The 27,557-nt window shown below is 48.2% G+C and overlaps 1 protein-coding gene across 3 annotated transcripts in view; it reads left to right on the top strand.

The window, feature by feature from the left end:
• The window catches only part of AXIN1 (axin 1), a 73,559-nt gene that overhangs the window by 40,315 nt on the left and 5,687 nt on the right, over positions 1-27,557 (top strand). For all 3 annotated transcript variants that reach the window (XM_075018412.1, XM_075018410.1, XM_075018411.1), the window contains exons 3-8: positions 1,584-1,724; positions 8,623-8,719; positions 16,582-16,719; positions 22,193-22,746; positions 25,177-25,353; positions 26,554-26,799. In XM_075018412.1, the coding sequence (XP_074874513.1) occupies positions 1,584-1,724; positions 8,623-8,719; positions 16,582-16,719; positions 22,193-22,746; positions 25,177-25,353; positions 26,554-26,799 (1,353 nt within the window). The remainder of the gene's footprint in view (positions 1-1,583; positions 1,725-8,622; positions 8,720-16,581; positions 16,720-22,192; positions 22,747-25,176; positions 25,354-26,553; positions 26,800-27,557) is intronic.

The raw sequence follows: 27,557 nt of genomic DNA, 5'->3' as shown, positions 1-27,557 counted from the left end.
GGTAATGCTTCCATCCTTGTACACCAAGTACCATATTATACATAAATCATTCTGAAAACCTCCACCTTAAATGGGTTGTCTGCTAGTCCCAGTTCATATAGTGGCTGTCCTGCACTTACACTCCATACAAATATGCAGAAACTGCCAACTTTTCCCTTTGATGGTGTCTTCTTCACATCCGGTCCTTCCATCTGTGCATTTCTCATGGGTTTCCTTGTCTTATCTAAATGGAAACTCATCAGGGCAGGGACTGTTTTCTGTTGTCTGTAGGACTTTGACCACTGCAGTACAGCCAGAAAAGTTTTTCACGACAGAACAGGGAAGCACAAATTGCATGATGTGTCCTCCTTGGAGGTGTTTGCTCAAGGTCCATTGCAAGCCACATCAACTAGGCACCAGTTACTGAGTTACTAAATAAAAGATCATGCTGATGAGCTTCGTGATCTGAATTAGAACAGGACTCTGATTTTCAGAGCTGGTTACAGAGCTTGAAAAACCCAGGAATTCTTCAACTTCAAGATATCTTACAAATGCTGCTCTTCATGCAGAGGGGTAGGCAGGGAGAGCGGGGGATTAAATGATGCTGTGTTGGTGCGTTGGTGTGAACCTTTCAGCTTGTTCTTCCTTCTGGCAAATTGCAAAATGACTTGCAGGATGCCTGCGTGGCCTGACTGTCCTGCGGTGTAGCAGAGCTGGAGGCACGTTGGCAGCAGTAGCTTTTCTATGCCAGTGGCAGAGTTGGCATGAAGGAGCTCTTGCCTGCTTGTTTCACAGGCTGCTTCACCGTTAACGCAGGTCTCCTCATGAGCAAGGAACTCGATTCCCAAGTTAGCTCACGCAGGCGGTCTCTCTACCTGTAATTTTGTTGAAGAGAAGGAGGTTGGCCTACTTGCACGTGTACTTGAATAACCTGTCTGCAGGACAAGGCATGTGGTTGTGTACAAACTAGCCTCCATAGATCCCTGAACAGATTGTCCGTTGGAAAAGCCGGTGTGATTAGATGGTCCTTCCTGGTGGAATTTGCGAGTGTTTGATGTACCCAAGTGTGACATTTGAGGTCGGCTTTGGGTAGCGCATTGTAAGCAACAGCAATTTCTTGCTTTAACTCCCTCCCTTGGCAAACATGTTGGAGTAAAGAGGGATGTAAAAGCAAGTATAGAATGGGTGAGCCGTGCTACACATCCCTTACCATTGGAAGAGTAGAAGCTTGTTTTGACTAAGAAAAATGCTGTCTTATTATCTACGTATTGGTTTTAGATGTCCTGCCTTGCTCATAGAATGACAATGCTAAGCAGTTAGCCCGTGGACACCATAAATCCTGATGGGAACGGGATTTCTTCCATATAGTCTTGTTCCCTCCCTTCTTCCTCTCCAACAGTATCATCTTCATTACTCCATGAATTCCCTTTTGCTTCCAGTTATGAGTCAAATTGTTCATGGTTCTATCAGCGCAGCTTAGTATGAACACAGCTTATTCTGTAGCCTGTCACCGATGCTGGGGCTCCTGGCAGAGTCCTTCTGCCTAGTGATGCAGAGTATGGTCAAAGTTGTGTCCTAATTTGACTCTCTCATTTTTCTTGCAGGCATGGGTCATGGAGAGAGCCTGTTAACCCTTACTATGTCAACACAGGCTACGCTTTGGCACCAGCGACCAGTGCCAATGACAGCGAGCAGCAGAGCATGTCCAGTGATGCCGATACGATGTCACTGACGGACAGCAGCGTGTAAGTAACTCCAATCTTGGGTGGGACAGTAAGTGACACAGCAGCACGTTTGTTTCGTTAGCGGTGGTGCTGCTGTTGCATTGGTCTGGGGGAGGCTTTGCCACAGCTGGTGTTGGGGGGAATATTTGACTAGACCAAGGTCATGATCATTCCTGCTTTCTTTTCAAGCGGGGTTGTTTTGTCACTGTGCAGGCTACTCAGCCTTACCAGTCTTGGGAACGTTTGCAACATAAAATATTTTGAGTGAACTAAAATAAATCATGCTCGGTCAGAGTTCCTGCAGTGTTTCTTGCCAGATGCAAGAAGCATTGGAAATGTTGGATGGCTTTGTAGTAAGTAATTTGAGATATAGAATCTTCTGAATATCAGACAGACCTTTCTACTTACCTGGGTACTTCTCCTCTTGAGGTTTTTTCTGCCAAACTGTGTTCAGTCTGCGCTTGCTCTTCAGTAGGATTGGTGACTGACCAGTTCTAGTTCTAGTCTGGTGGCCACTGCACTTTAACACAACTCGTACCGATAAGCCCCCGCCAAATCTTTTCTGCTTTTTTCTAGTTCTGACCCTCTTGATAGCACCCTGTATCTCACCCATGAGATACGTTCCTTAAAGATGGTCTAAAAAGGGAGAAAAAAAGGGGTTATGAGATTTTGTTGTGACTGCATCTCTGTGATGGTAAAAAAGGATTTGGAGGAAAATATTCAATGTTTGGTCTGTTTTTTAGTAGTGCAAATGCAAAGTGTCTTTCTGTAGAGCAGAAACCCTTTGATTCTTCAAGCGAAAGATGACAGGTTTACAGAATTAGGAGAGGGTTTTATTAACGGCAGTGCTGTAAACACAAAGTCCTCCAAGAGGCTCGTTTAGTGTCACTGTGAATGTCAGGAGCTGTCAGACCTTGTTGGAGAAACTTTCCAGCCTGTGTCACGGATGTTGTTAATGGGTGGTGCATGAATGCGTGACATGTAAGGGGGCTTCTGTGTCTGCTGTGGTGGCTCTATGCGAGCTGGTAGCATGCTTGTCTCTGGCTCCATGGAGGCTTGAGGCCGTTTAGGAGCAGCTATTGAGTCCTCTCTGCTCCCTGGCACCAGCTCCTTACACCTTATTCATGTCATGTTGCAAAAGGGAGGAGGCAGACCTTGGCCAAAGGGGCATGGGAGGCAGAGGATGCCCCTGGGACAGAAAGCTGTAGAGGACCACTAATTAAAGGCTCCGTTTGATACAATTCCAGCTGCTTTGCCACATCCTTCTGCGATTCTTCATATTCATCAGTTTATATGGAGGAGTACTCTGAAGCTAGCAGGGGTCATGTAACTTCTTGTTATCAGGAGAGACAGATGTAAGAACTCTTCAAAATTAATTAGCTTTTAGCACTTCCTTTTTCACTGGTCCAGCAGGCTCACGGGGTTGCACTGATGGTTATACCTGCAATAAGTTGTGATCATTTATGCCAGAGTTCTTCACCCTCCTAATTTTTATTGCAGTAGCCATAATTTATTTCTTTCACAGGCAGAATAATTTCTGTTTGACCATCCTATGCATTCTTTTTTCTTTGCTCCTTTTTCCTTTAGGCATTTTATCCCTCCTATGCCCACCATAGGCTGCTTCTAGGACTTTAATTACCACTTATATGTGTGCTGCCTTCTGCTAATAACTAACCCAATCTCAGTGGTTCATTTTAAGTAAGTTTCAAAAACCGTAAGGGTGAACCTGTGATCTTTCTTTCTGTACATTTTAAACTGGATGCATGCAGATTGATCCCCAAATTGGGATTCTGGACGTGCAGCCTTGACCTTTGGCTTACAAAGAATCTGTCTGTTTTCAGCACTTGCTCTTCATTACATGCTTTAGAACTCCAGTACCAGGTTTTGTTCGTTTTTTACATGGCATTGCTGAACCTATCTGCCTCCTGAGTTTCAAAGGAATTTTTGCAGAATTGCTCAAGGCAGCAAAAATGAAGAACAACCAGACGCAAGTTAAAGAAGGGACTCCTGCTGCTTGACAAGACTTGCATGTCTCCGTGCTTTGAATTTAGGCCTCCTCTGAGGAAAATGGCAATAAAAGCCTCGTTTGCTGATGCGAGGTTCTTCCCTATGTGTGCTGTTTACATACAGCAGTCAAGCTCAATAATGAAGAAATGTGGTTTCTGCTCCAAGGCAGCACATGAACGGGGTGTGATCCCAAGGCAGAAACCTCCGTGACCCTCCATCAGAGGAGAATGTGTCCAGACAATCAGGATGCCAACGTCAGCTAATTGAGGAGTGCTAATAAACCAGGAAAGCAGGCGGGTGCACAGAGAGCATGGCTTGATGCAAGGCATGCTCTTGCAGTGTTGGCCAACTCAAGTTGGTGGAGAAGGCAGACACACTGAGCGGTTGCTTGTACTCCGATGTATTGCAGTTGTCACGAGCTCCCTTCCAAGCTTTGATATTGTATTGATCATGGCAAAGTGGGTTTTGGATTTGGCTGCGTGCACAGCCCAGCTATGCAAAGCCATTAGCAAGGACCTGGGCGATGCTCTGGCCGTCTGGCCTCCTGAGCTGGGGTGAAAGGAGGCAGGCACAGGCTTTTCAGGAGTGCCCAGCTCACCAAAGTGTTTTTAAAAGTCACTTTTGTCGTACCAGCTACAAGCACCCTTGCCTAAAAGACAAACTTTCAACAGGATGTCTTTGCAAGCAGTGGTAAATATTATTGTAATGGGTTGAATTTATATAACGAATATGTTATCAGTCCCTGTTGTTCGAGGAGTTTGCCTTTTGAGTGGCTTAAAAAACATTGCTCTTAAATGCCTGCGCTCCACTGATTATTTTTCAGTCTTCCTGTGTCATAGGAATTCCTCTGCCCTTGTAGGCAAAACAGCTCCAGTCCTCTCTGCTGAAACCTGTTTTTATAATCGGCATGGCAGCTGTGTTGTTTTAGCTGGTTTGTGTGGAGGCAAGGTCTGGAGAGGACACGGTGAAAGGCTCCGGCGAGCGCTGGCCCAGCAAGCCTGCCATGGCCACAGGTGGGGCTGAGTCGCTCGCCGCTGGTGTTCGGTGGTGGGTCAGTGGTAGGTCGGGGCTTTGGGGCTCTGCCTCCCGCCCTGGGCTGCTCGGAGCCTGCTCCAGGCTTGCAGCAGCATTGACAGTGCAGTCCTGAACTGCTCTTGCTGTCTTGAATAACCCCCACATATGGATAGCATCTTCCCGAAGTGGAGGAGACAGCCTCTGGGTGGGAGGGGTTGTCACAACAGAGATGCTCAAGGGAAATTAAGGCAAATCTGGGTAGGAAGGCAACAGGCAGAAGCTGAAATGCATTAAATTGCCATGTAATGTTCTAATTCAGATGCAGAAACGCCTTAGGTCCATACCTTTCTTTTCTTTATTTCTGCAAGAGCTTACATGGGTAAACAAGAATAATGTCTCCTCTTTAGCACAGTGTTGTTGGTCCAACTAAACAACAATACTCCTTCCTCTGGATCTTATCAAGTGTCTGGTTTATCTTGGTTGGGAGACAGCTTCGCCTTACCCCAGGCGCTTGGGAAGCCCTCAGTGCAGGGTGGGCTTGCCCGGAGGGATGCTCATTCTTCCCCAGTTCCAGTCAAACCTGCTCCACTGTAAGGATGGCCATTCCCTGGAGTAAAGGGGTTTAGGACAGTGGTTACTCCTTCAAAAAAACGTGAGGCTTAAATATTATTCCTCGGGTGACTGGCCTTTGGCCAAAATGCCTGGCGATTTTCCCATCGTGCTTCTTAATGTGAGAAAGGTCTTTTGGTGACAGTGGTGCTTTGATAAGAGTAATTGCTAGAAAATATCAGTTTTGCTGTGGATTTGTTTCCTGTCTTCCCTATGGCCAGTGATCCAGAATGACCTTGAGTTCTGCTATATTTAAACAAGTTTAACAGCTTTTTAATTTAAAAGATCCCAAATGCTGATTTTCAACTTGTTAGGGTTAATGGTTGGATTTGGAGGTTGTCTACGGAGAAGCAAAGACAGCCCTTGTTAGGAGAGTCCATCTGCAGAGCCACAGCAAAACCTCCCCGCTCACCAAAGGCTCTTACAGGTTGATTCAGAGAGGAGAGGAAGCCCCCGTGTTTCCCCAATAGCAAACCAATTGCATTATCATTAAATAAACAATAGAAATACTCTTGCCCCCCAACCCCCTTGCATTTCAGCACAAAGCTTTCTGGTGCTAAAGAAAATCACGTGATGAAACAGGGGAAAACAGTTTGGGAAAGTTTTATTTGAAAAGTAGATGTGCTCTAAAAAAGTTTTGATTTTTTTTTTATATATATATATATATATATATATAATTTCTCTATCTATTGAAAATATCTCAAAGCAAGCTACCTGACAAAAGGAAAACAAAAGTACGGTATTGGTTTTCCTTGCTTTCCCCCCATCTATTGAATAAGGTTTTGTTGGGATAAAATTAAAGTGCTTATCTTTGAATTTGCTTCCTCTGGTTGAGTTGGCACAGTACATTGAACGAAGGAATGTTCCAAGTTCAGAGGTGGCATTGGGGAATCTAGTTAAAATGACATCAAAGGCAGCACAGCGGGGCTGAACATGTGTTTGAAGCCGGATAGATTAGAGGCCATTATCAGCCTTTCGCTACTGTGCTGGGAACAAAAGTCGCTCTTTCCGCTGGGACTGCTGCTGGGGAGAATTAAAAAAAAGAGAGAGAAAGAAAGAAAAATTGCACCTTCTAATATAATACCGCTTTTCCCGTGAACGGCCGTGCGGCTTTAGCGTGCGAGTTGTGTTCTGGTGCCTGGGTTTTGTGCGGCGGTTAAGCTGAAATGTTGTCTATTGATGCCAACCAGCAATGGCTAATATAATCCCCCAGATATTTTTTTTTCCCTGTAAAAATTGCCAGTTGTTTTGTTGCCATCCAGTCTCAAAAAAATCACATCGTGATGCAATGAAACTCCTTAACCGTTGTGACTCTTAAGTTATTTTTCAAATGGAGGTTCGTCATTAAAGAAAATGAAGCCACCTAATGAAAGCTATCGTAATCGCCTGTCGGTATAGCAACGCTTGGGGAAATTGCTCTGCTCCCATAACGTGTCACTGCCGGGCGCAGCAGAGGTGATGCTCCCAGACGTGCTCTTCCTCCTCCCGCATTACCTGCAGCCACTAGCCAGAGCTGTAATTAGCCTGGCTAATTTTCTGTTCTCTCATTTGTCTTCCTACTAAAAAGCACTTGTCATTAATCATGGGTTTTATTTTATTTTAATGGTGTTTAATTTTGAATGCCTGGGTTACTGCATGAAATTGCATTCTTCTGATGTAATTTGGTGGCGATTCTGCCTGCACCCAGATTTCCAGGGAGCCAGCGGGGCAGCAGGCATGATGGAAATGGGAGAGCTGATGGTGACCATCCTTGCACAGGCTGGTGCTTGTAACTCAGGAGGTTTGCAGGCAAAACACGGCAGTAAATTGTGTTTCCCTTGCCAAATGGCATCTCGACTTTAAAAATCTGCTGGTTAAACTGTTCGGTTTATGTTCTCGAGAAGCAGCTGTGCTTGGCAATTGGGGAGGGGGGTAGGTGCTAAGTACATTTTGCTTGTGCAAACATCTTGTTGTTGTGAGATGTGTTGGGACTGGCTCGTTTGCACTGCTCAGAGTGGTGTGGGGTTGAAAGGAGACAGTGCGTGTGCATGGAAGTTATTTGGTGCTTCGGACAAACCAAATCCCTCCATTCATTTCCACCCGTTTCTGTGGCATTGCACAGCCTTCCCAAGCGGTTACTTTTACTGAATCAGGGAAATGTGTAAAATAAAAAAGGGAAGCTCCAAATTGCCAAGCTCCAGGCTGGCATTTGTTTTTGCATTCACTGATTTTTCTCAAAATAACCCAGTTGTCACCAGGAGATGGGCCCGTGTCCTGATCTTGTAAATGGGCTCCGCTTCGCTCGCATTCTCCTCGTCCCTGGGTGTAAGCAGGGTGGTCGCAACGGTGAGAACAAAAATGCGTTTCCTTTCTTCTCCTGAAGTCATACTCAGCCCGTGATGCTTTGTGCCGCGATATTAGGGGTGGTTAGCAAAGCCTGGTGCTTCTGCCCCCCCTGGCACCCTGTCACTGGGACCCACATGCACCCAGGCCTCCATCTTCGCAGAAGGGCTGCGTGCGGCTTGGCAGAGCAGGTCTGCCCCGTCCCCCAGCTCACGGCGGAGCCACAGACCCAGCTCCCAGTCTGTCAGGACCAAGGATCGTTGCCACCGCTGTCTCCTCGCTCTGCGGAGACCTCAGTCAACAGCTTTTTTAGGAAGGGCGCAAACCTGAGCAGAGCTGGTTCGCTTGGGTGTTGCTGCCCATGGCTTCCCTCCCTAACCTTGCCCGGCCTCCTCTGGCGAGAGGGCTAGGTAACTCCAGTATCAAGCCCATGACTCCTGACTGAGCTAGAGACCGTCTTAAGAGCAGCAGAGCCTACCCTTTGCTTTGATAAGCCACTTGAGAAGTTGTCACGCTCTCTTAAAAATATATACCTTGTTCCCTGACTGAGTTCCCCTTGGTGCAGATGCTCACTGAGCTCCCACTCCTCCCCCTCGTAGCCTGCCCTGTGGTTTACTGTGTACATTACAGGCTCTTTTATAGAAAGCAACCAACTATAAAAGGTACCAGGATGTGGTCCAAGTCCTTCTCCCTGCCCTCTGCCTAGGGCAGCGGTCGCAGGAGCCCTGCCTCGCTCTGCTCCTGGCAGATGCCATGTAAGTCCCTCTGGCACTAGAGCATTTGCTGGTGTGGGGACCTGGGCGAGCATCATTCCCCACACGGGTTCTGTGCATGCCATGGGCATGCAAAGCCTTTCTCAAACCTAAAGGGGTTTCCTACCTGCCACTCTGCAGTGGTAAGGCTTAAACTAGCGTCGTGTATCAGAGAAAGGACTAAAGCAGGGCATGTTGTTGTTTTTTTCCGGCAGAGATGGGATCCCACCATACAGACTCCGCAAGCAGCATCGCAGAGAGATGCAAGAAAGTGCCAAAGCAAATGGACGTGTGCCACTACCTCACATTCCTGTAAGTAGCACTATCTCCTTCCCCAGAGGTAAATATGCAAAATATGTGAGATCTCTAGCGTACAGTTGCTCTGCTTGCTCGAGTTTAACCCCCCTTAGCGCTGTATTCATTTGGGGACATTTTAAGACAGAAATCCATGTGCTAAGAAAGGGCTTGGTAGCCTTCTGCCAAACTCATCATCCAGGGCTGCCCAAAACACATTTTTTTTCTTAACTGTTCAGTCAGTAGCTGGTTGTTTCTCCCAGATGAGAATGGAAGCTCTGGCTAGCATCTACCTGCAAGCAGGTTACATGCCCTCAGGTGAGCTGGAGGTGTTTGTGGAAGGTGTAGGAGGCCATTGGATAGGAAGGCTGATGTAGCTCTCAGCCAAGGTCAGCTGGGGAGAAATGCAACTGTCCCGAGCGGTATTTCTGCACTGGGCAGCCAAAGGGAGCTGTAACCTGTTCTCAAGGACTCGGCAAAGCCTGCCTGGGGATACGAGGCAGGAGAGCAAAGACAGTGCAGGCATAAGTATTTCATTTGTCTGATACTGTCTCCCTGGTTGCTCCAGGTAAGCAAACAGCTTTTGGAAGATGAGCATAACTGCTAGGGATCTGCAGCACCATCTGCAGCTCTGCTTATTATTATTTTCCTCTTGTGAGAAGTTACAGGTGACATTTAATATCTAGCAGGGAATAAAGGTACTTCTTTCCCCTTTGGACAGCTGGACTCCAGCACAAATCAAACGGGGAGAAAAAAAGCCTCCATCTGCTTTTTCCAGAAGTGCCTTCAAACTTGACGCAGCTGTTCTCATCCTGCCTGCTCAAAGCAACACAATACCAGCAGAAATACACCCTTGTTTTAATCTGATTTAAGAAAAAAAAAAAAAAAAAAACCAACCCCACCACTCTTTGTTTTGCCTTTTAAATTAGATTATTTTCCTTAGATTTAAGAGGGTCTCCTGTGCTTTGATCACTGGGTTGACAATAAAAGCCCTGGCTGCGGACGCTCACTAGCCATCCTTGCTCAGTCACCTCTCTTTTCACACAGTTGCTTTCACAGTGTGGTCGCTGTTGAAAAGGCTGGCTGGGTGCCTTTTTATTTCACTTGATGCCGATTTTACTGTAAGCATGGCTTTGTTAGAGTTGAAGTTTGAAAGCTTGGCCTTTATTTTTTGTTGTTGTTGTTGCTGTTCCCCAACAGTGGGAACTACTGAGTGAATATTCTCTGGCTTCAAAGCTTGTCAGTGGCTTTACCTTTTGGATAAAAATAATAGTGGCTTTCTGTTGATCATGTGCACTGGCAATGCCTCAATGAACTGCAGGTTATAAACTCAGAGTACGGAGCATTAAATATGTATAGTGAGCTCTGCTTTAACGAACTTCCATCTGCCAAACATTTCTTTTGTTGAACTGAATAAGTGTCATTCCAGCAGCAGTTCCTTGCAGGCTAATTAGTTTTACTTAGCATTAAATTTTATCGACCTTTTTGGAACCCAGTTAAAAAGGGGGGGGGGGGGGGCAGGGGGCGGGAACAAGGTTTAAATTGGCCACCTGCTGCTTATAAATTTTTATATTATCCTACTTATCTACACAGTCTTTTAGAATTACATATTCCTCTTAAACTACACACGGACGCTTCACAAGGATTTTTCTGTGAAACATCCGCTGTTCCCATTAGGTTCTGCACTGTAATTTAAGTCCCAGGGAAAAAGGCATCTTGACGCATATTTATATGAGCAGGGGACTGAGAAGTCGAGTTAGTTCTAGTCTTTCTCCAGGGAATAAAAGTTTAGTTCAGACACTCTGGCACCTCCTGCCAGCCAATTACTGACACAGAATTGGCATCGACTTCAGAGAGGCACTGCTCTGCCCTCACTTATCAATCAGCCAAGAAAGGAGAAGGTAATTAGACAATATGTTTTGACAACACCAGTGTGAAATGTTATAAAGTTAGTCTTTTAAAATCACCTCTAACTGCACGGTTATTGAATTAAAGGTCCCCAATTAGCAAGAAGCCATGCAAATGTTTCTTCAAGTGTTGCTTTCCAAAGCCGGTGGTTAAGGCTATCTCGCAGCCCGAGGCTAAAGCAGTCTCCATCAGCTGCCTGGACCTGGTCGTTAGCATGCTTTTCAGTGTGTAGCAATGACTAAATGGCAACCTTTGAGTGAAGGTCTTTATGAACTCATATCTAACAAGTGTAGCCAGAGTCCTTACTGATAGTGCTTGCAGAATGCATGGCATGTTTTCCTAGTGATAGTGGAGAACCTCCTACTTCCGAAAAGTCATTTCAGAAGTCCTTTAGAGACCTTACCATTCCCTTACAAATGAGTTATGGGGCTATTATGCAAAATTCTGAAAGAACTTACATTGCTTTTAATAGCAGCGCTTTTACTTAGGTCCAGAAGCTATGAACTGTAGTGATTAGAAGTCCATAGGAGTCTCCCCACTAGTTCCAGCAGCCATGCTGCCTGCAAATAATGAAGGCATGTGCTGGTTATGTAGGATGCCCTGCTATGCAGCAGGAGATCTTGGTGTGTGGATGGCTGTGTTCTGCATCTTCAACACTTAGAAACTTACAATGCTCTAAGTTTGGAAAAGTTGTGTTTTGTGAAATGGCACTCTGCCCAGGAATGCAGTGGGTGAAGGTCTCTAGCAAGCAACGAGACCTTTGTTTTGTGCCTCTGGCAGGAACCCATTACATGGCGAGTGAGTGTTGCTTTTCATGTGGTTTTCCATCTCTCTCTTGGTTTCAAGCAGTCTTGAAGCACCGAGGCAGGAAGGAGCAAGCAAGTTCCCAAAGGAAGGGTGAAAGCCCAGAAAGCCCAGTGAATGCAGGGCCGTACCTGTGCTATTGCACTGTATTTACCCCACCTCTGGCATTCATCTGTTCCCAGGAGAAGATAGGAGATGTTCCCTTTTCCCAGCAAATTCAGAAAAATCCAACCTCAAGGATTAAGACTTGAGATTCCTTTGTTTGTTTGTTTGTTTAACTGCATAAAGAAGCCATTTTGTGATGTTCTTGCTGTAGCCCGATCATTGGGTGGGAGCTTTCCTGTCCTGTCCCACAATCAAGCTGCACAGTGGCTTCTGTAGTGTTCTGGAGTGGAACAGAAGATTTTGAGTGACCACTCTGCTATGCTGTACAAGTGAGGAGTGTACAGGAGGAGCCCTAGTCTTGTGCTGCCTGGATACCTACAGCTAAATGAGCTTTCTGCTCCTGCGAGTTGGGAACATGTTCAGAATTCCCATCAGCTGTTTTATGCCATTTTCCTCAAACGCCTTACAGCAGTGAGACTCTTTCCTAATCCCTCAATGCTGCTAAAGTGGACGCTGAAATCCAGCTATCCGTGAGCTCTGCCACAAGTGTTTCTGGTATGGAAACGCTATCTATTGTTTAAAAATGTATGTCAGAAGAATGCATTAATCTGGGAAATGTGGAGATTCAGGAGTTCTTTTCTCTTGGCTGCTCTAGTCTGCCTTCTTCCTTTCATTTCCAAGACTGACTTGTGATCTAACATCAGCCATTCAGGCATCATGGAGGCATCAAACCTCCTGTAGAAGAGGGAGATTTACCAGCAAAGAATTCTTTGGTCCAGTCAGATCTGTCAGAAATGGTTCAGCCCAACCCATAGATCCCTGGGGCTGGTTGGAGACCTCTGCCCAGTGATAACATTGGAAAACTTCCTGTTTCATCTCAGAGCAGTTGAGGTTTATTCTTCCCAAGGGGAACCTGCAAGCCGCAGTGAGATTCTTCCCTTTCAGCCTTTTCACGTATAGATCATAGTAAAACCACACATTTAGAATGCTGGTGTGTTCTGATGTGCAACTTCATCCTCAAACCTCAGGGAAGGTGAAATCCTTCAAAACACAAGACCTGCATCTGCCTCATGGAGCAAAATCCTTGCAACTCCCACTGCATCAGCTCCAAGAAAAGAAGAAGACATGCTAAGTGGAAGAAGCAGGTGCTAAGTGGAACTACTGGAGAGCTTGTGCATCTCGTATGTTCTTAGCAGGCTGCTTCTTTCCAAAGGTACCAGAGCTTCAGACACTTCACGTGTCAAGGACAATGTCCTGGTGATAGGTACCCTAAGAAATCCTTCCTCACAGCTGTCACTAGGAAAGATTACTCCATCCAGACCAGCTCAAGCAATTTCTTTCTTGCCAACCCATCTGGCATTCAGCCTCCCATCTGCTGACCTCTGCAACCTCCCCAACTCAGCATGGTTTGGTTCTGGACAGACCCATCTGAACTAGTGGCATTAAATAGAAGTAGATAGATAATTAAATAAAGCAATAAATAAAACAGCTGTAGGTAAAACAGTTCTTTAAAATGAAGCGCTTCCTTTCTGAATTGTTGACCCAGAAAATGTCCAGAGATCTCATTCTGATCCATACTGGAGGGCTGGATCCTCCCAAACCAGTCAGCTCTCAGAGAGTGCTGCACCCTTTACTTGGAACAAAAGCATTGGGAGCCCTTCTAATTTCAGAACAATAAACAGCTTATTTACAACTCCCTTGGCAGGGCTCTGCCCACGGGAAGCTGGGGGGCAGGTTCAAAATCCCAAAGCCCTGAAGGATCCTCCTCCAGGCACAGGCTCAGCCTAGCTAGTTTTTGATGGAGCATGTCTCCCTTCCGAAGTCAGGCCCGTCATTTGATAAAGGTTTCAAACACTTTTTTGTCTTAAGCCTTTTGAACCAGGTCAATGCAGTCCATGTTTGCTGTCCAGGGAGATAGAGAGAGCCCTCAGCAGTTATCAGTATTGCTTCAGCACAGGGAATTTGCATTCATTATTCTGCAATATTGTTAGTTTTGGGGAAGTCTCTGTAGCTCATCCTTTGGGATAGGAATAAAGTCAGACAATGTTCAGAGCATCATCCTTCATGCCAACTTTCCGTGAGTCACCGTTACAGGTACCCACCAGGACAACACAGGGCACATACAACTGGTATCCGTGGGGTGAAGTGAGGTTTATTTTAGTTGCATTGAACTTGGATGATCAGGGAGACCCTTGCAGAGATGGCTTCACAGAGGGGACTGCATCTTCCACCCTTGAACGGGCTGCTGAGAACTTCTGCAGGCTGTTGTGCTGAGTGGAGAGCTCCAAGGGTGGGTCAGGGGTTTTGCAGATGCAGTGGTTTATCAGAGAGAGAGGAAAATGAGTTCATCTTAAAGATTCTTGAGTTTGATTATTTTCATTTCTGTAGTCGAGCTTCAGTCACCTCCAGACTTTGAGAGACTGTGGATAAACATGCTGAAGTATTAGTTGTAAAAGACCAATATTGTCTTATCTCAAGTTCCCTGGTTACAGCAGTGACCCTGAATGTCCTTAGATCCTCACCAGAGATGGAGCTGTGGTCCTTAAGCATTGCTGGGCCTGGAGGGAACCACCTTATTGTAACAGGACTCGAACATGCAGGTTAGCAAACTTCAGCCTTTGCACCCACTGCTGCTGGGGGCTCGGGAGAGACTTTGGTTTGGGATGATGCACTGCATCAAAGGCTATGAAAATAAAGGTAGATTCTTTCCTGGTTCTGCTTTTCTATGGCAGCCGATGGCAGTAGCTGCAATGGGGAGACCTGAGACTGTAACCGCTGAGTGCTGAGCTGCCTCTCATTAGGGTCATTAAGTTTCTAACGGAGAAGGGCTTGGTGCTGCCATCATATAAACAACCGCAGGGAGAGTTGGCATGTCTGAGGTGGCAGGAGGGAGTGAACACATCACCCGACGGGTTGTGACTTGTCAGGTGAGAGAGAGATTTCCCTCCTCAGGAATCGCTGGCGCTCCCTCACGGGATGGATGGTGGTGGTCATGGGTTTGGGGTTTCTGATGAAAGCAGACTCCCTTAGCCAGAAGTGCTTCCCAGGCTATGCGGGGGGAATGTGGAAACATCACTTGGATCCTAGAAGCTCCCCAGGGAGTAAGAGCAGGGACTAGCTCTGCCACATCTTCCCCCATGATGGAGCACGTCTGGTGCCCATTTCTGGACAATACAAGGTCCAGGTGCTGGGACGAAGTATGCCACTTTGGCCCTTTTGTGAATATTTCAAGACTAAATATAATTTTTGTCGATGAAAATCTTTTTCTGCAGTGTTTCTTTTTAATACAGGCCATTGATTCGCAGGGCTGGAGGTCCTGATAGCAGCAAAGTCTTTGTCATCCCAAGGTGGGAGCCACCTGGTAGCTCACACGTCTTATGCCGTCTCCAGCTGCTGCATCCCTGGATGAAGGGGATGATTGTTTGGGGCTGTTCGCAGCTCAGATGGGTCAGTCCTGCCTGGGACAGCTTCAGGTGAAGCTGTTGGTCCCTCTGCTTGTCACAGAAAGCGAATGCTAGAGCAGGCAGTCCTTTTGCCTGCAAAGCCACATTGTGTCCGCAGATGTCCCCAGGGACACTGCAGCCCAGCACCATCCTGTGTAGAAGAGAAGGCGATGGCAGTGAGCACTGGAATTGAGGTTTGCTGACAGGGTTGGCTAGGTCTTGCTCTCGGCGAACAAAACACATGATGCTTTAACTGAGACCTCTGCAACCCAACTTGGGTGCCATAAAAGATGTCTTCAGCTTCTCAGCGCCATCAGTCGGATACTTACTGCCTTTATTTTTCTTCACCTGCCTTCCACTCGGCAGGTGGCAGAGAGAAAAACCAATATGATTTGCATACTTTTGTCAGGTTTTGAGGCAGAGCATTATTTTAGTCTTCCACATTGATCTTTCGGCTGGTCTGGGATAAATTCGGGTGGTCTCTCATCCTCCCTTAAAGATTTCAAGCTTGATGTCTGCTTCTGGTGCTGCATTTGTTCTTTTGCTATGAATTATCTCACATCTTCACATTTAATTTTATCTCTGGTCCTATAGAGTGTATATTTCTCTCATGCTGGTATTGAAATACTTGAATGCAGGTTTTTATACTGTTATTTTCCATATATTTTTCCTCCAAATTAAATTTTTATCTCTGCTGTGTCATTTTATTTTTTCTACTATTTAACAAAATAATGCAGAAGGGATAAAAATAAGGGGAAAAATACAGCGGCTGTCAGCTTCATACTTCACTACACAAACTTCTTATCCCGGAGCTCAGGAATTTAGGGACAAGGTAACTCGGCATAAAGAACCAAGAATGCCCTTGAACTCCCATAAATACTCATTTGTTCACCCAGGGCAAACAGAAAAGTGGTATCTCTGCACTTGTAAGGTTGCTGTATTGATAAAGCAGGCCGGGGATAGTTGCACAGCTCTGAAGAGCCAAGATGCAATCCTTCAGGATCCTCTAGTAAGAGAGGATGCTTTGTGGGAACTGTGGCCTTTTGTGGCTGTGCTGGGTTGTAACAAGATGGAGGGAAGTAAGATGTCTTGGAGGTGACAGGATTTCCACTCCTGTCTGTGGCAGTGGGCTAGATTTGCAGAGATTGACCGGCATATGCTGATCCGCCCGGGATAAGCTGAATGTGTGTGCGCAAGAGTCCTCCTTTCTATCAAGGTGAAAAGATTGCTACTGTAAGCACGATTTTTGAGAGGTTTGTCTGTACATCCATTTCCCACCCTTTGAGACCAGGATATTCCTGCTGACTATGTGTACATTGGTAGGAAAGCAAGCACATCCATCCCAAAGGGGAGTTTCGTGCTGAAAGAGCTTGTTGAATTGTGGCTCCAGAAAACTTTCCCTTATGTGGGGTTGTGTGCAGAGCTGGTGCCAGACAGGGAGCTCGTGGTGGTGGCTCAGCTTCTAGCCCACTGGTCCTAGGCTGCACCTCTGCATCTGCCAGCCTGTCCTCTCTCAACTCCCCACCAGAACGACTGGCATTTCTAATTATCAAAGCCTCCAAAATAAACGTGTGGTTTTTCGTGCATCTTTTGCTAACCCCTGGTGTGTTTTTCCTCCAGCGTACGTACCGAATGCCAAAGGATATCCACGTTGAACCAGAGAAGTTTGCTGCAGAACTGATCAATCGTTTGGAGGAAGTACAAAAGGAACGTGAAGCGGAGGAGAAATTAGAGGAGCGCCTTAAACGCGTTCGAGCGGTTAGTAACCTCCTTGCCTCCTCTACCAGCCTGGGAGTCTGTCTGCATACTGTATACCACAGGGAGCTTTCAGCTGCTGTGGAAACAATTGGGGTGACCACTTTCCTGCTCCAACAGCCATGGTCATCACTTGCACAGGGCTCCTGGAGGCTGCCGTTGCCCCAGGAGCTTCCACAGTGCTGTTCCTCGGTCCATGCAGGGCTCACTGAGCTCCAGCATTCCCTCCCTGCTGTAAGACACCAGCTATGGCACAGCAGTGCCCACTTCTGCCACCACTTAGGAGCTGTGGATGCTCTCCATCTTCTTCTTTGGCACCCTCACTCTCCTGACTTGTGAGCAATCCCTTCCATGCCAGGATGAGGACTATGTAACAGGGGTTTGCCTTCCCCTGTGGGGTTTTGTGTGATCCCTATTTCCCCAAAAATGGTAACCAGATGGCAGGTGATGTTATGCTTGGAGGTGTTTGTGTCTGCTGTCGGGCCATTTCTACCACAACAAAAAGAGTTCTGCCCATCAGTGCCTAGCACATCCCTAGAAAATTTGGAACTGATGAGGTGTAGCATCCAAAAACCCTCTCCTAGGTAGAGAAACGCAGACTCCGCGTGGGTGGCTGGTGAAACCCAGCCCGTGGCACTGACTGCTGTGAGCCCTGGTAGCGGTGGGGCCCTTCAGAGCTTGAGGACTTGGTAGATGAACCAAGGGAAGCGTGCAAGGTCTTTAGCTCCACAGCAGGCTCCAAAAGGGAGAGACTGAGATATTGATCATGTAGTATTACCTGTGTGAGACACCCTGTTCAGCAGTATTCACGCCATATCTTTTCTTCTGAGAAGCTGCATGTCACGGGTACCTGTACATCTTGTGCTGGGGATACAGGAGAATTTTCAGAGGACACCGCGGTGTTACTGAACATCACCAATGTCAGTATAACTACAGCCCTGTGTGTAGAAATTGTGAGTCTCTGCAGTTAATAGCTGCCATGGCCCTGAGGCAAAGGCTCTGTGCTTAGTAACCCACAGCTCTCCCTTAAAGCAGAAGTGTTGGTGCCTGTCTTGGCTAGCTCTGTGCTTTCGGAGAAGTTGAGCCTCTGGGGCTCCAGGGCAGACCCTCCAGCCCCATTAGAGTATTTTTAAATGTTCATCTAGTAGCTCTTCAAACAGAAAAGAGCTGTAGGTTGTAGTATTCGCTTTAAATCACATCTGCATTTCAAATGCAGAGAAGTGAGGAAGGCTGGAGGGTCTGTAAGGTTCCCTCCAGCTCCAAGTGTTGTCCAGCAAACTCCCTGCACCTCTGCATCCAGCCAGAAAAGGCCAGCGAGGTGCTATTGTGTGATTAAGTTCCTGTTCTTCTGGAATTGCTCTGTTTTCCTGTCTGGTACCTGTTGCCTTCTAAACAAAGCCAATGTAACTGGCAGCATTTTCTGCTAACACAGTCCTAGAGTACTCTTCTTCCTCCTCCTCCTCCTCCCCCTCCCATAGCTCCGTTGCAGCCCCCGCCTTTACCAGACTACATTATCCCAACCCTCTGCCTCCTTGAAGAAGCTGCCAGTAGCAATACCATAAAATCAGCAAATACCTATGTGCCAGAGAATAAATTTAAGTCTGTTTAAACACATTTTTGTGTGACTTAATCTATTTTTAAGCCCAGGACTCCCACTAATGCTATATATTAAACCTCGTTGCTGTCTCCAGAATGTATTTCATTGACTGGCTGGCATCTGGCATTAGCCATTCAGGAAAAACTCAGAGTAAGCAATTGCAGCTTTTTTAGGTCAGCACTTAAGGTGCAGGAGCTGCTGGTATCAGCAAGAGGAGAGCTTGAATCCTGATAGATCACAGGGCGTTCTTCTATGACCTGAACACCGGGACTACAGGGTAACCTCTTACCAGGTCTTCATGGTCCACTGAACAGCAGCACAGGGAAAACCAGGAGTGTTAGTCACACCAGGCAGTTAGCTGCTTAGCAGAGAAGCTGGAAATATTTTGCAAAAGCTAAGAAAAAAGAATTTTTCTCCTCCATGCTGAGCTGCCTGCGGGTTCTCTTTCAAAGTCACATCATGCAGTAACATCGAGAAGAAACATCTGATTTAAAGCCAAATGCCTTTTACTGAAAAGACTGTAAGATTTCTGTTTTTCAAAAAACCCCCAAACTCTGAATTCATTAATTATTCTGAGCAACGTGGGAGAGGACTAGAGAATATGCACGTTTCCTTATTACTTTTTGAGCCAATTCAGCATCATGTCCATGCATGGAAGCTGCAGTATTGTATCATACAGATCGGTATCGTATCATACAGATCACTCTTTGTCTGAACCGAGCAAACTGAAAATAAGCCAGGAGAAGCAAAGCCAGTGCTGACATTCTTACTATTTGAATATAAACCATTGCCTAACTAAAGAGGGAAATCATTTGCATGATGATCGAAAAAGCAGTCGTGCTTAGATGAGCTATTTTGCCCTACCGACCAGTAGCAACCTGATGGGTGGGACTGGGAGAAGGCAGAGGAGGAGGTCTGCAGCAAGGTATCGCTTGCCCATAGCTCATCAGTGCAGATCTCAGCCTCCTAATTCAAAGGGAAGGGCACCCCTGACCTTGCTGGAGAGCAAAAATAGCTCAGCAGACAGTCAGCAAAGTTGAAGTCTGCATCTCGCTAACTGCCGCTGCCTTTGGGAGTGGATGGAAGAGGTTTCTGACAATATTATGTCAACAAAGCACCATCTAGTGGTTATGGCACCCGGGGCTTGCCCGCCTGCCGAGAGGCTGTGCATGCCACCAAGCTTTGCCCAGCTCACCGCGTCGAGATGCCGAAAGACGGCTCTGGAGCCCACACCACCCCTGTGTCCAGGAAACCTGAGCTTGTGGAGGAAGCTGCTCCCCAGAGCCGCGGGTTTCTTTGGTGTAAAATGCTGCAGTTATTGCTTCTTGCCTATGCCTCACTGGCAGCGTTGTTGTCTTGTCTTCCCTTTCTTCTGCCTGTGCCAGCCACAGGCAGGACGAGGGTGCTTGGTGGGCAGAGGGGCTGCAGGTTAGGCAGCAGGCTTGTGCAGCTGGGCGCAGGCAGGTTTGGGTGGGTTGGAAGGCTGCTGCTGCACTGCCAGGCATAGACTGCGGTCGGATAACTCGGGCAAGGAGCACCTTGCAATGCACCAGTGCATGCGGCGGAGCCAAGGCTAGACTCTGCTGTATCCAAAGTCCTGCATTACAATCCCAGCTTGGGCTTCCCCTACTTCATGCTGTATGTTGGTTTTTTCCCTGCAGACTAAGCACGGTGAAAAGATTCAGCAGAATTGGTAATCTGCAACCTTGACTCAAACCTTTGACCTCTGCCCTGCTCGAAGAGAGAGGACAGCTTGGGATAGGCACCCCAATTCCTTCATTAGCTGCTATTTTCTCACTGTTGGGGCTTTCCTACCTGATGCAAGGCTGAGACCAGTGCTGGGGGGTGAGGAGCCAGCTGCCCCAGGGCTTGCCTGCACACCACCCACCCCAGCAGCACTTGCTCCTGCCTGAGGACCTGCTCAGGGTCCAGATCTCCTGCTCAGTGACACAGATGAGCTGAGCCAAGGCAAACCGAGAGCAAGCCGATGCATCCCTCTCCATCCCTTAGGCCACCCTGATCTCAGTCTCAGAGCAAAGCAAAGTACCAGGTCCCAGTTATTGGCAAAATGGAGTTCCAAGCAGCCAGATGATTTCCCAGATCCCAAGTACCCGCTTGGCTGGACCACCCTGCGTTGTCAGTCCCATGCCACCCTGCTCTGGTGTGACAGCACAGCTGGAGCTCTGGGCTCTGAGCAGAAGGGATGCACTGCCATTCCTCAGGGATCTGCACCAGGATCAAATCTTGCCCTGCACATTAGTTGGTGTTTAAACCTAAGAGTTTTCCAGAAAGTGGGTACCAGCCCTAAAAGCCACCCAAGCACTGAGCACATCTTTGGGTTTTCATAAACTGCTAATAAATGCTTACCCCAGTGGTAGGGATTTAGTCAGCACATGCTTCATCTTTTCTTTTCCCTGAGCTAGGTGCCCAGGGACAGCAGTTGGCAGGCTGCAGCGTTGTGGCTGTAGATGAAAGGTGCCTCTGATGTTCTTCAAAGCAATTTGTTAAAGTGGTGTGTCCCCTCCAGACGTGGGCATCATGTCACACCCCCAGGCTTGCAGCATCCATGCCTTTGGCATTTTCAAAGACTGGCATTGTCCCCTGTTCAGGTTTGAACCCCCAGGTGTGACACTGGGAGGAAGTCTGTTATTTGCTTTCTTGCTCTGTGGTTGGCAGCTGAGACTTTGAAGTTGGTTAGCAAGTGATGGATGATGACATCTGACAGGCAAAGCTGATGGGAGTCAGTGTTTTCTAGCAGATGCATTTATCTGGCAGGGCAGAGATACCCTGTGCTGCAACTGATCTCTTTACTGTGCCAAAGGAGGAAAACAGAGAGGGATTAAAGGACTCACTGGAATCCTGCTTATGTAATTAAAAAAAATAGGAATCCTGACTTCCAATAAAGAAACTTCATAAATATCTGAGTTTATGTTGGAGCGTAAAGTAGTTTGTCAGCATCAAAATTGTGGCTGTCAGCATGGGGGAGTTTTATTCTTCCTGGCAAGGACTTAAGAGTCACTAACAGCGTGTCCTAGACCGTTGTGAGCTACTAGAACAAGCAGTTAGTTCCAACCCCTTTCTTTATCTGCATGAAGTGTTTCACTCCAGCCTTAGCATGCCCGGGAGAAATCACTGTTCGGTTTTTAAAAACTATTCATGCTGCTGTTGACCTTCAGTTGCTCCCTCCTGTTACAAGCCTGCTGTTTGCTTTGCCTGGTGAACTAGTCATTCGGGTGAGAAACCCCCCTGGTCTTGCCTGACTTGAGAACTGTTTTGCTGCATATTCTGTGCCTTCGGCCTTTATCTGATGAGCTTTGAAGCAATGCCTTACCAAAGGCTCATAGCAAGTCGCAGGTACGGTGCGGTAAGTTGTGTTTCCGCTGCTGATTGTTACAGAACCACCTCCAAGGGACTTGGGGAACTTTTTAGTAAGGTTCTGCCCGCTCATACGTCCAATTGAGTTGTTACACTTAGCAGAAAAAGCCGCATCTGTAAATCCTGGTTGTGATGTGTCGGCTGTGTGTCAGAGGTTGCCTCAGTCTCTTTGGGAGACCCTTGCTAATGGTGGCTCAAACGACAGGAACAGAGACCTGAGCAGCTCTGCTCGGTGACAGCAAGGTGACAGCCACAAGCTGGGACTGACAGGATCAGGTTGAGCATTAGAAGTTTTCCGCAGGCGGATGGTGCAGTGTGGGACAGGTCTCCAGAGCGGTGGTGGATCTCCATCTTGAAGGTTTTCAAGATCTGGCTGGACAAAGCCAGGCCTGACCCCTTCAGGGGTTGGCAGCAGTCCTGCTGCAAGCGGGAGGTGGGTCTAGGGACCCCTTCCACCACCACCACCACCCTGTCATTCTCTGATTGTCCTCTTGTTTCTTGCAGGAAGAAGAAGGTGAGGATGCAGATATCTCTTCTGGTCCCTCGGTCATTAGCCACAAGATGCCTTCTGCCCAAGCCTTTCATCACTTTGCTCCTCGTTACTCTGAGATGGGCTGTGCTGGGATGCAGATGAGAGATGCCCATGAAGAAAACCCCGAAAGCATCCTCGATGAACATGTACAGCGTGTGATGAAAACACCAGGCTGCCAGTCTCCAGGACCTGGCCGCCACTCTCCTAAGCCACGGTCCCCGGAAAGTGGCCACTTAGGAAAGCTGTCAGGGACACTAGGAACAATTCCTCCAGGGCATGGCAAGCACGCAACAAAATCAGGAATGAAACTGGATGCAGCTAACTTATACCACCATAAACACATCTACCACCACATCCATCACCACAGTGTGATGAAACCAAAAGAGCAGATCGAGGCCGAGGCCACGCAGCGAGTGCAGAACAGCTTTGCTTGGAATGTAGATTCACATAACTATGCAACAAAGTCACGAAACTACACTGAAAACTTGGGCATGGCCCCTGTCCCCATGGACTCTTTAGGCTACAGGTGAGTCAAGGCAACACCCAACGGGAGTTCCCAGAGCCATGGCTTCTCTAGAAAGCTCTTTCATAAATGCGCTGTAGCATGCTGGTGAAACAGGGTGGTTGAACCACGTTTTCTCGTGAAAGCCTGTGCTGGGACATGGTTTAAGGGCCTCCCACTGCTCGTCCTCTTCAGAAAGTGGTATGTCCCCCCATAACCCTTATAGACCCCTTGTCACCTCTGTGATCTGGTGCTGAAAGACACCCTCTAACCAGGATTTTTTATGGGCTTGGTTATAAAGTAGTTTTTCTGCTCCTTAAAGCAGTGGAGGTGCTTAGAAATTGCAGATGCTGGTCTACTTCCCTGTGCGTCAGGAGTTGCTAAGTATAGGGCTGTGCCTCGGGGTCTGGGTAACAGAAACCAGTCTCCTAAGGTATTTATGAGAGGACAAAAAAGCCCTCCTTATTGCAAGGCCTAACTCATTCACCAGAAGGGCTCCTTTCTCGTCCTAACAAAGCTATGGATGCTGTGATGCTGGCGTGGCATCCTGTCCCAAGGAGATGTTCTCTGGGACAGGGGACCCTCTGCCCAGGAAAGACATATTGCTGCCCTACGGTCTTTTGTCCGTCTTCCTGTGGCCATTTGAATTCCTCTGTCCCCTCTGTGCTGAGGGGAGAGGGTGAAGATCCTTCTCTGCTGTAGGTTTTGCTAGTCCTGTTACTAGATGACTGCAAAGGTAAGAGCAAAGCTTGGGGCTTCCCAGCATAAGGGATGGCCATGGAGCAGCCACAGGGGAGACCTGTGCTCACCTTGAGCTTGGCTGGCTCCCCAAGGCTGTGGTTTTGGGGTGATGCTTTGCAGTGTACCAGGGGTGGGATATTTAGTGAAGGCAGGCAGCTGCGTCTGCAGCAGGCAGGACCAGCTTTCCGGGGTGGCAGGAGGGAGGCAGAGCGCAGAGACAGCTGAAGCTAGCTGCTCTCTGGGGCGGGAGAAGCAGTTAAATCTGCCCTGTTTCTGTGGGGAAGGGATTGTTGCTTCAACAGAGCATCAGGCCACAGCATGCTCAGGCCATGCTGGATCAACCCAAAGCCCCATCTAGACACAGGACTTCTCTCTAGCACCGACTACGGCACATATTCAAGGGGATTGTAAGAGGGCACATTCAAAGCTGTCCTTCCTCTGGCACAAAATCCCAGGTCTTGACAGTCCCCAGGTTAGGAGCTTCACAAGAAAAGTTTGCATCCAAACAGTCTTGTTTGGCAGCCAGTAGTCTCTTGCAGTGGCTTGTCTGGCTCTTTGTTGAACTCAGCTGGGCTGCTGTCCCCCCAGGCCCCCATGGCAGTGTCTGCAGGGTGATTACAACCTGTGGAAAAAGGCTTCTTTCTGTTTGCACTGAATCTGCTGCTGGAGAACTTCATTTGATATCCGCTAGTCCTCATGTGGGGAGAAGCAAAGAAGTTGTCAGTTTGCCCTGCCTTTGTAGATCCCTCTCCAAGTTTTTTCCCCAGAAAATCAGCAAAGCTGTCTGAGGGCCTGTTACTCCTCTGTGGTGTTAAGGTTATTTTTCTATGTGTGTTAGTGAGCATGCAGAAGCAGAAGTAGGGAGGTCCTATGGACTAAAGCGGGTGGGTGATTAGGACGGTGGGGTTCCAATGAAATTACGGGCTGTGGCAATGACAGGCTAGCACGGGTGAATTCTGTGTGGCCTTGTGAGCATGGGGCTGCCCGGCTGGGCACACGGGCATGCATGTGGGCAAGGAGCGGTGGGGTTTCTGTAGGAGCCTTCACTGCAGCCACAAGCGTAGCCAGAGTGTCAGTTACTGGCTGGTGTCCATCTGGCTATAGTGTTTGAGGTGGCTGTGCTTCCCAGTGCACGAGAGCCTGAAGAAGGCAGCCCTCCCCCAGCCAGGATGCGATCTTCCACCATGATGTGAAGCCTCGGTTCAGGTTAGGGTGAGAAGCGAATGTTGCGTATGGCAAATCAGCAGTCTCGGGGTATCAGTGAATCTGGGGGTGATGGGTAGGGCTCAGGTTTCGAGCAGTGGTCTGACACGGAGAGGCAGCCGATGGATTGCAGCACCAAGATGAGCCTCCTGCTCTGAGCAAAGAGACAGGGGTTTTACACAACCCTTCGTGTGGCAGATCTGCTGGGCTTTTTGCCACGCTGCTGTGGCTCATTTGCCCGGAGGAGAAGCTCCCTTTCCCTGCAGGTGGCTGGATGGAGGACCCTGCTGTGCCTAGGTCTGGCTGGTCTTGCTCTTAGCCTCAACTGCGGCATGGTTGGTTTGAGCTGTGGTAGAGCCAGGGGTGTGTGGAAGGCAGCCAGGGCCACGTCTGCACTGCAGGCAGCACCAGACCCCGGCAGGGCTGAATATGTCTGGAGGTAGACATGTCCATCCTCTGCCGTGGTGTGGCTTAGGCAAAGCGCTAATGTCTCAAGCTTTGTTCTTGCAGTGGGAAAGCAAGTCTGCTCTCAAAAAGAAATGTTAAGAAGACCGATTCAGGGAAAAGTGATGGTGCCAACTATGAGATGCCAGGATCTCCTGAAGACGTGGAGAGAAACCAGAAGATCCTTCAGTGGATCATAGAAGGAGAGAAAGAGATCAGCAGGCATAAGAAAACAAACCATGGGTAAGGGCTGGCAGAGTGAGGGGTCTTCACACTGTTGTATTGCATCTCCTGCACAAGGCTGTCCAGCAGTCTGCCTTGTTCCTGGAGACCTTGGGAAGACAAGAATTCACCGGGCACAAGCATTTAGACCCTTTGGAGACTGAGGATGCTCGGGGGCTCTAAGGGCTGGTTTTTCTGAGAGATGACTTGTGGCCATGAGGGGAGGTTGCAGCCCCACGGGAATCTCACAAATTGCCACTATGGTTCCAAGGTGGATAACATGGCATGCAGTAGGTAGTATTTTTCCTTTAAGCATTTGCTGTATGTAAATGCCTGTTACTCCTGCAAGGTGCTGATAGAAACGTAGGACCTACTGCACTTTAGCCATTGGTCCTGAGTAAGCAGTTTAGCGCAGCTCAGGGTTGTCAGTCATTTTGGCTTGCTGGAAGCATCCTCTGGGATGGCCTCCCCTGCCTAGAGTAGAGCCAGGGACATGACTGTCTCGGGAATCTCGCTGCAGTCAAACAGATCTCCTGTGGGCACTGAATCACAGTCTGGTCAGTCTGGCAAAAAACAGTGCTTGCTGGGTGTCGACAAGAGAGATCTAGGGTCTCATTCCCTCTGACACAGCTGCACTGGTGGCTGAGTGCTGAGCCTGCTGGTGGTTTCTTCTCTTGCTTGACGGTAGATGCCAGGGTGGGTTGCACTGCAGGCAGCTGGGGCCGAGTGCCAGGGCCATGGGCAGTGCCAGGCTGCCATGAAGTCAGGCAGCAGGTTCTGCCACTGGAGCTGGGGAAGGAGGAGCACATCCCGGCAACATCCCTTTCCCTGGAGATGCCAACCAGTGGCTCATGGAGATGCTCCCAAGCTGGGAACATTGGCAACACGTGGGAGGGCATCTTCTGAGGCGATGTCATAAATGGTGGAGCTGCCTTTTGCTGGTTTTGTTTTTATGTATTGTGCACTTGATGAGTGCCCATAAATGGATCAGTGGGCTTTGTGTCAAGGTTGGGTTGCTCACCCTGATGTCTCAGGGCTTGCTGTCTTGAAATCTTCTCTAGAGGTGGATGGTGCTCCCCTCTCCCTCAGAAGCCACACTGTAAGGAGCTTCCCAGTGGTGCCCATGGTCAGCTGCAGGAGCAGTAGGTCCATCTAGGAGTGACTGTGTGCCGGTGCAAAGCGGCTCGGTGGTCCATGTGAAACTTTTGTGTTTGTGTGTAGCTCGTCAGGTGCCAAGAAGCAGCTGTCCCATGATATGGTCCGACCCCTCTCCATTGAGCGACCTGTTGCGGTGCATCCGTGGGTCAGTGCCCAGCTCCGAAACGTCGTCCAGCCTTCTCACCCCTTCATCCAAGATCCTACCATGCCGCCCAATCCAGCCCCCAACCCTCTCACCCAGCTGGAAGAAGCTCGCAGGAGGTTGGAGGAGGAGGAAAAAAGGGCTGGAAAACTCCCCCTTAAACAAAGGTACAGAAATAGGGTCTGATTGTGCATGGGAGGGATATGGGAGAATGTTCTGAAGGTGGGCAGCTGGGGGAGATATCCGTGTCCTCTGCTCTGGTCTCCAGCTCCCAGCACCAACTGGGTGGAGGCACGCGCAGGGAGGTCAGAGAAATCTGCCTCAGTCCCTCTGATGTGGTGGTGCAAATGCCAAAACCCACCTTGTGGGCCTGGGCTTGTGGTTTGTGGATGAAGAGGCTGGAAATGCTCCTGGCAGGGTGGGGAAGGGACTGCTGAAAGCTTGAGGAGGAGCTGGGCAGGGGGAGCATGTCTAGAAGGCGCATGGTACGGGAGAGCTCTCTTCCCCTGGTACTTGCTGACTCTCCACTCATTCACACTCGCATGGTGATTTCAAAGGTTGGTGCAGGAGCAGAATTCAGCAGGATGCAGCAGAATTAAGTGCAGAAGAAGAATATGTATTTGCTCTTTATCTACATCTCCCACAGGCTTCTGGCAAAGGCTGCTCATGGCATCTGGATGAGAGCACTGCGCTGTAGTCCTGCTGCAGCAGCATTGACTCGCTGCGTGGCCATATCCAAGTCACTGCATCTTTTTGTGACTCAGCTTAATGCCTGTTGCAGAGCTAATTCTCCTGCTCCTGTGTTATCTTTCAGGGAACATTATTTGCAAGGCACATGGAGCTCTCAGATGAAATGCATTTTGGAAGGGCTAGATAATTACTGTTAACAGCTAAAAGCACTTTGTCCATTAAAAACCTTTCACAA

This window comes from Buteo buteo, chromosome 29 (assembly GCF_964188355.1).
Source record: "Buteo buteo chromosome 29, bButBut1.hap1.1, whole genome shotgun sequence".
Lineage (NCBI taxonomy): Eukaryota > Metazoa > Chordata > Aves > Accipitriformes > Accipitridae > Buteo > Buteo buteo.
Note: the sequence above shows the minus strand (reverse complement) of the source record. Positions and strands in the feature narration are given on the sequence as shown.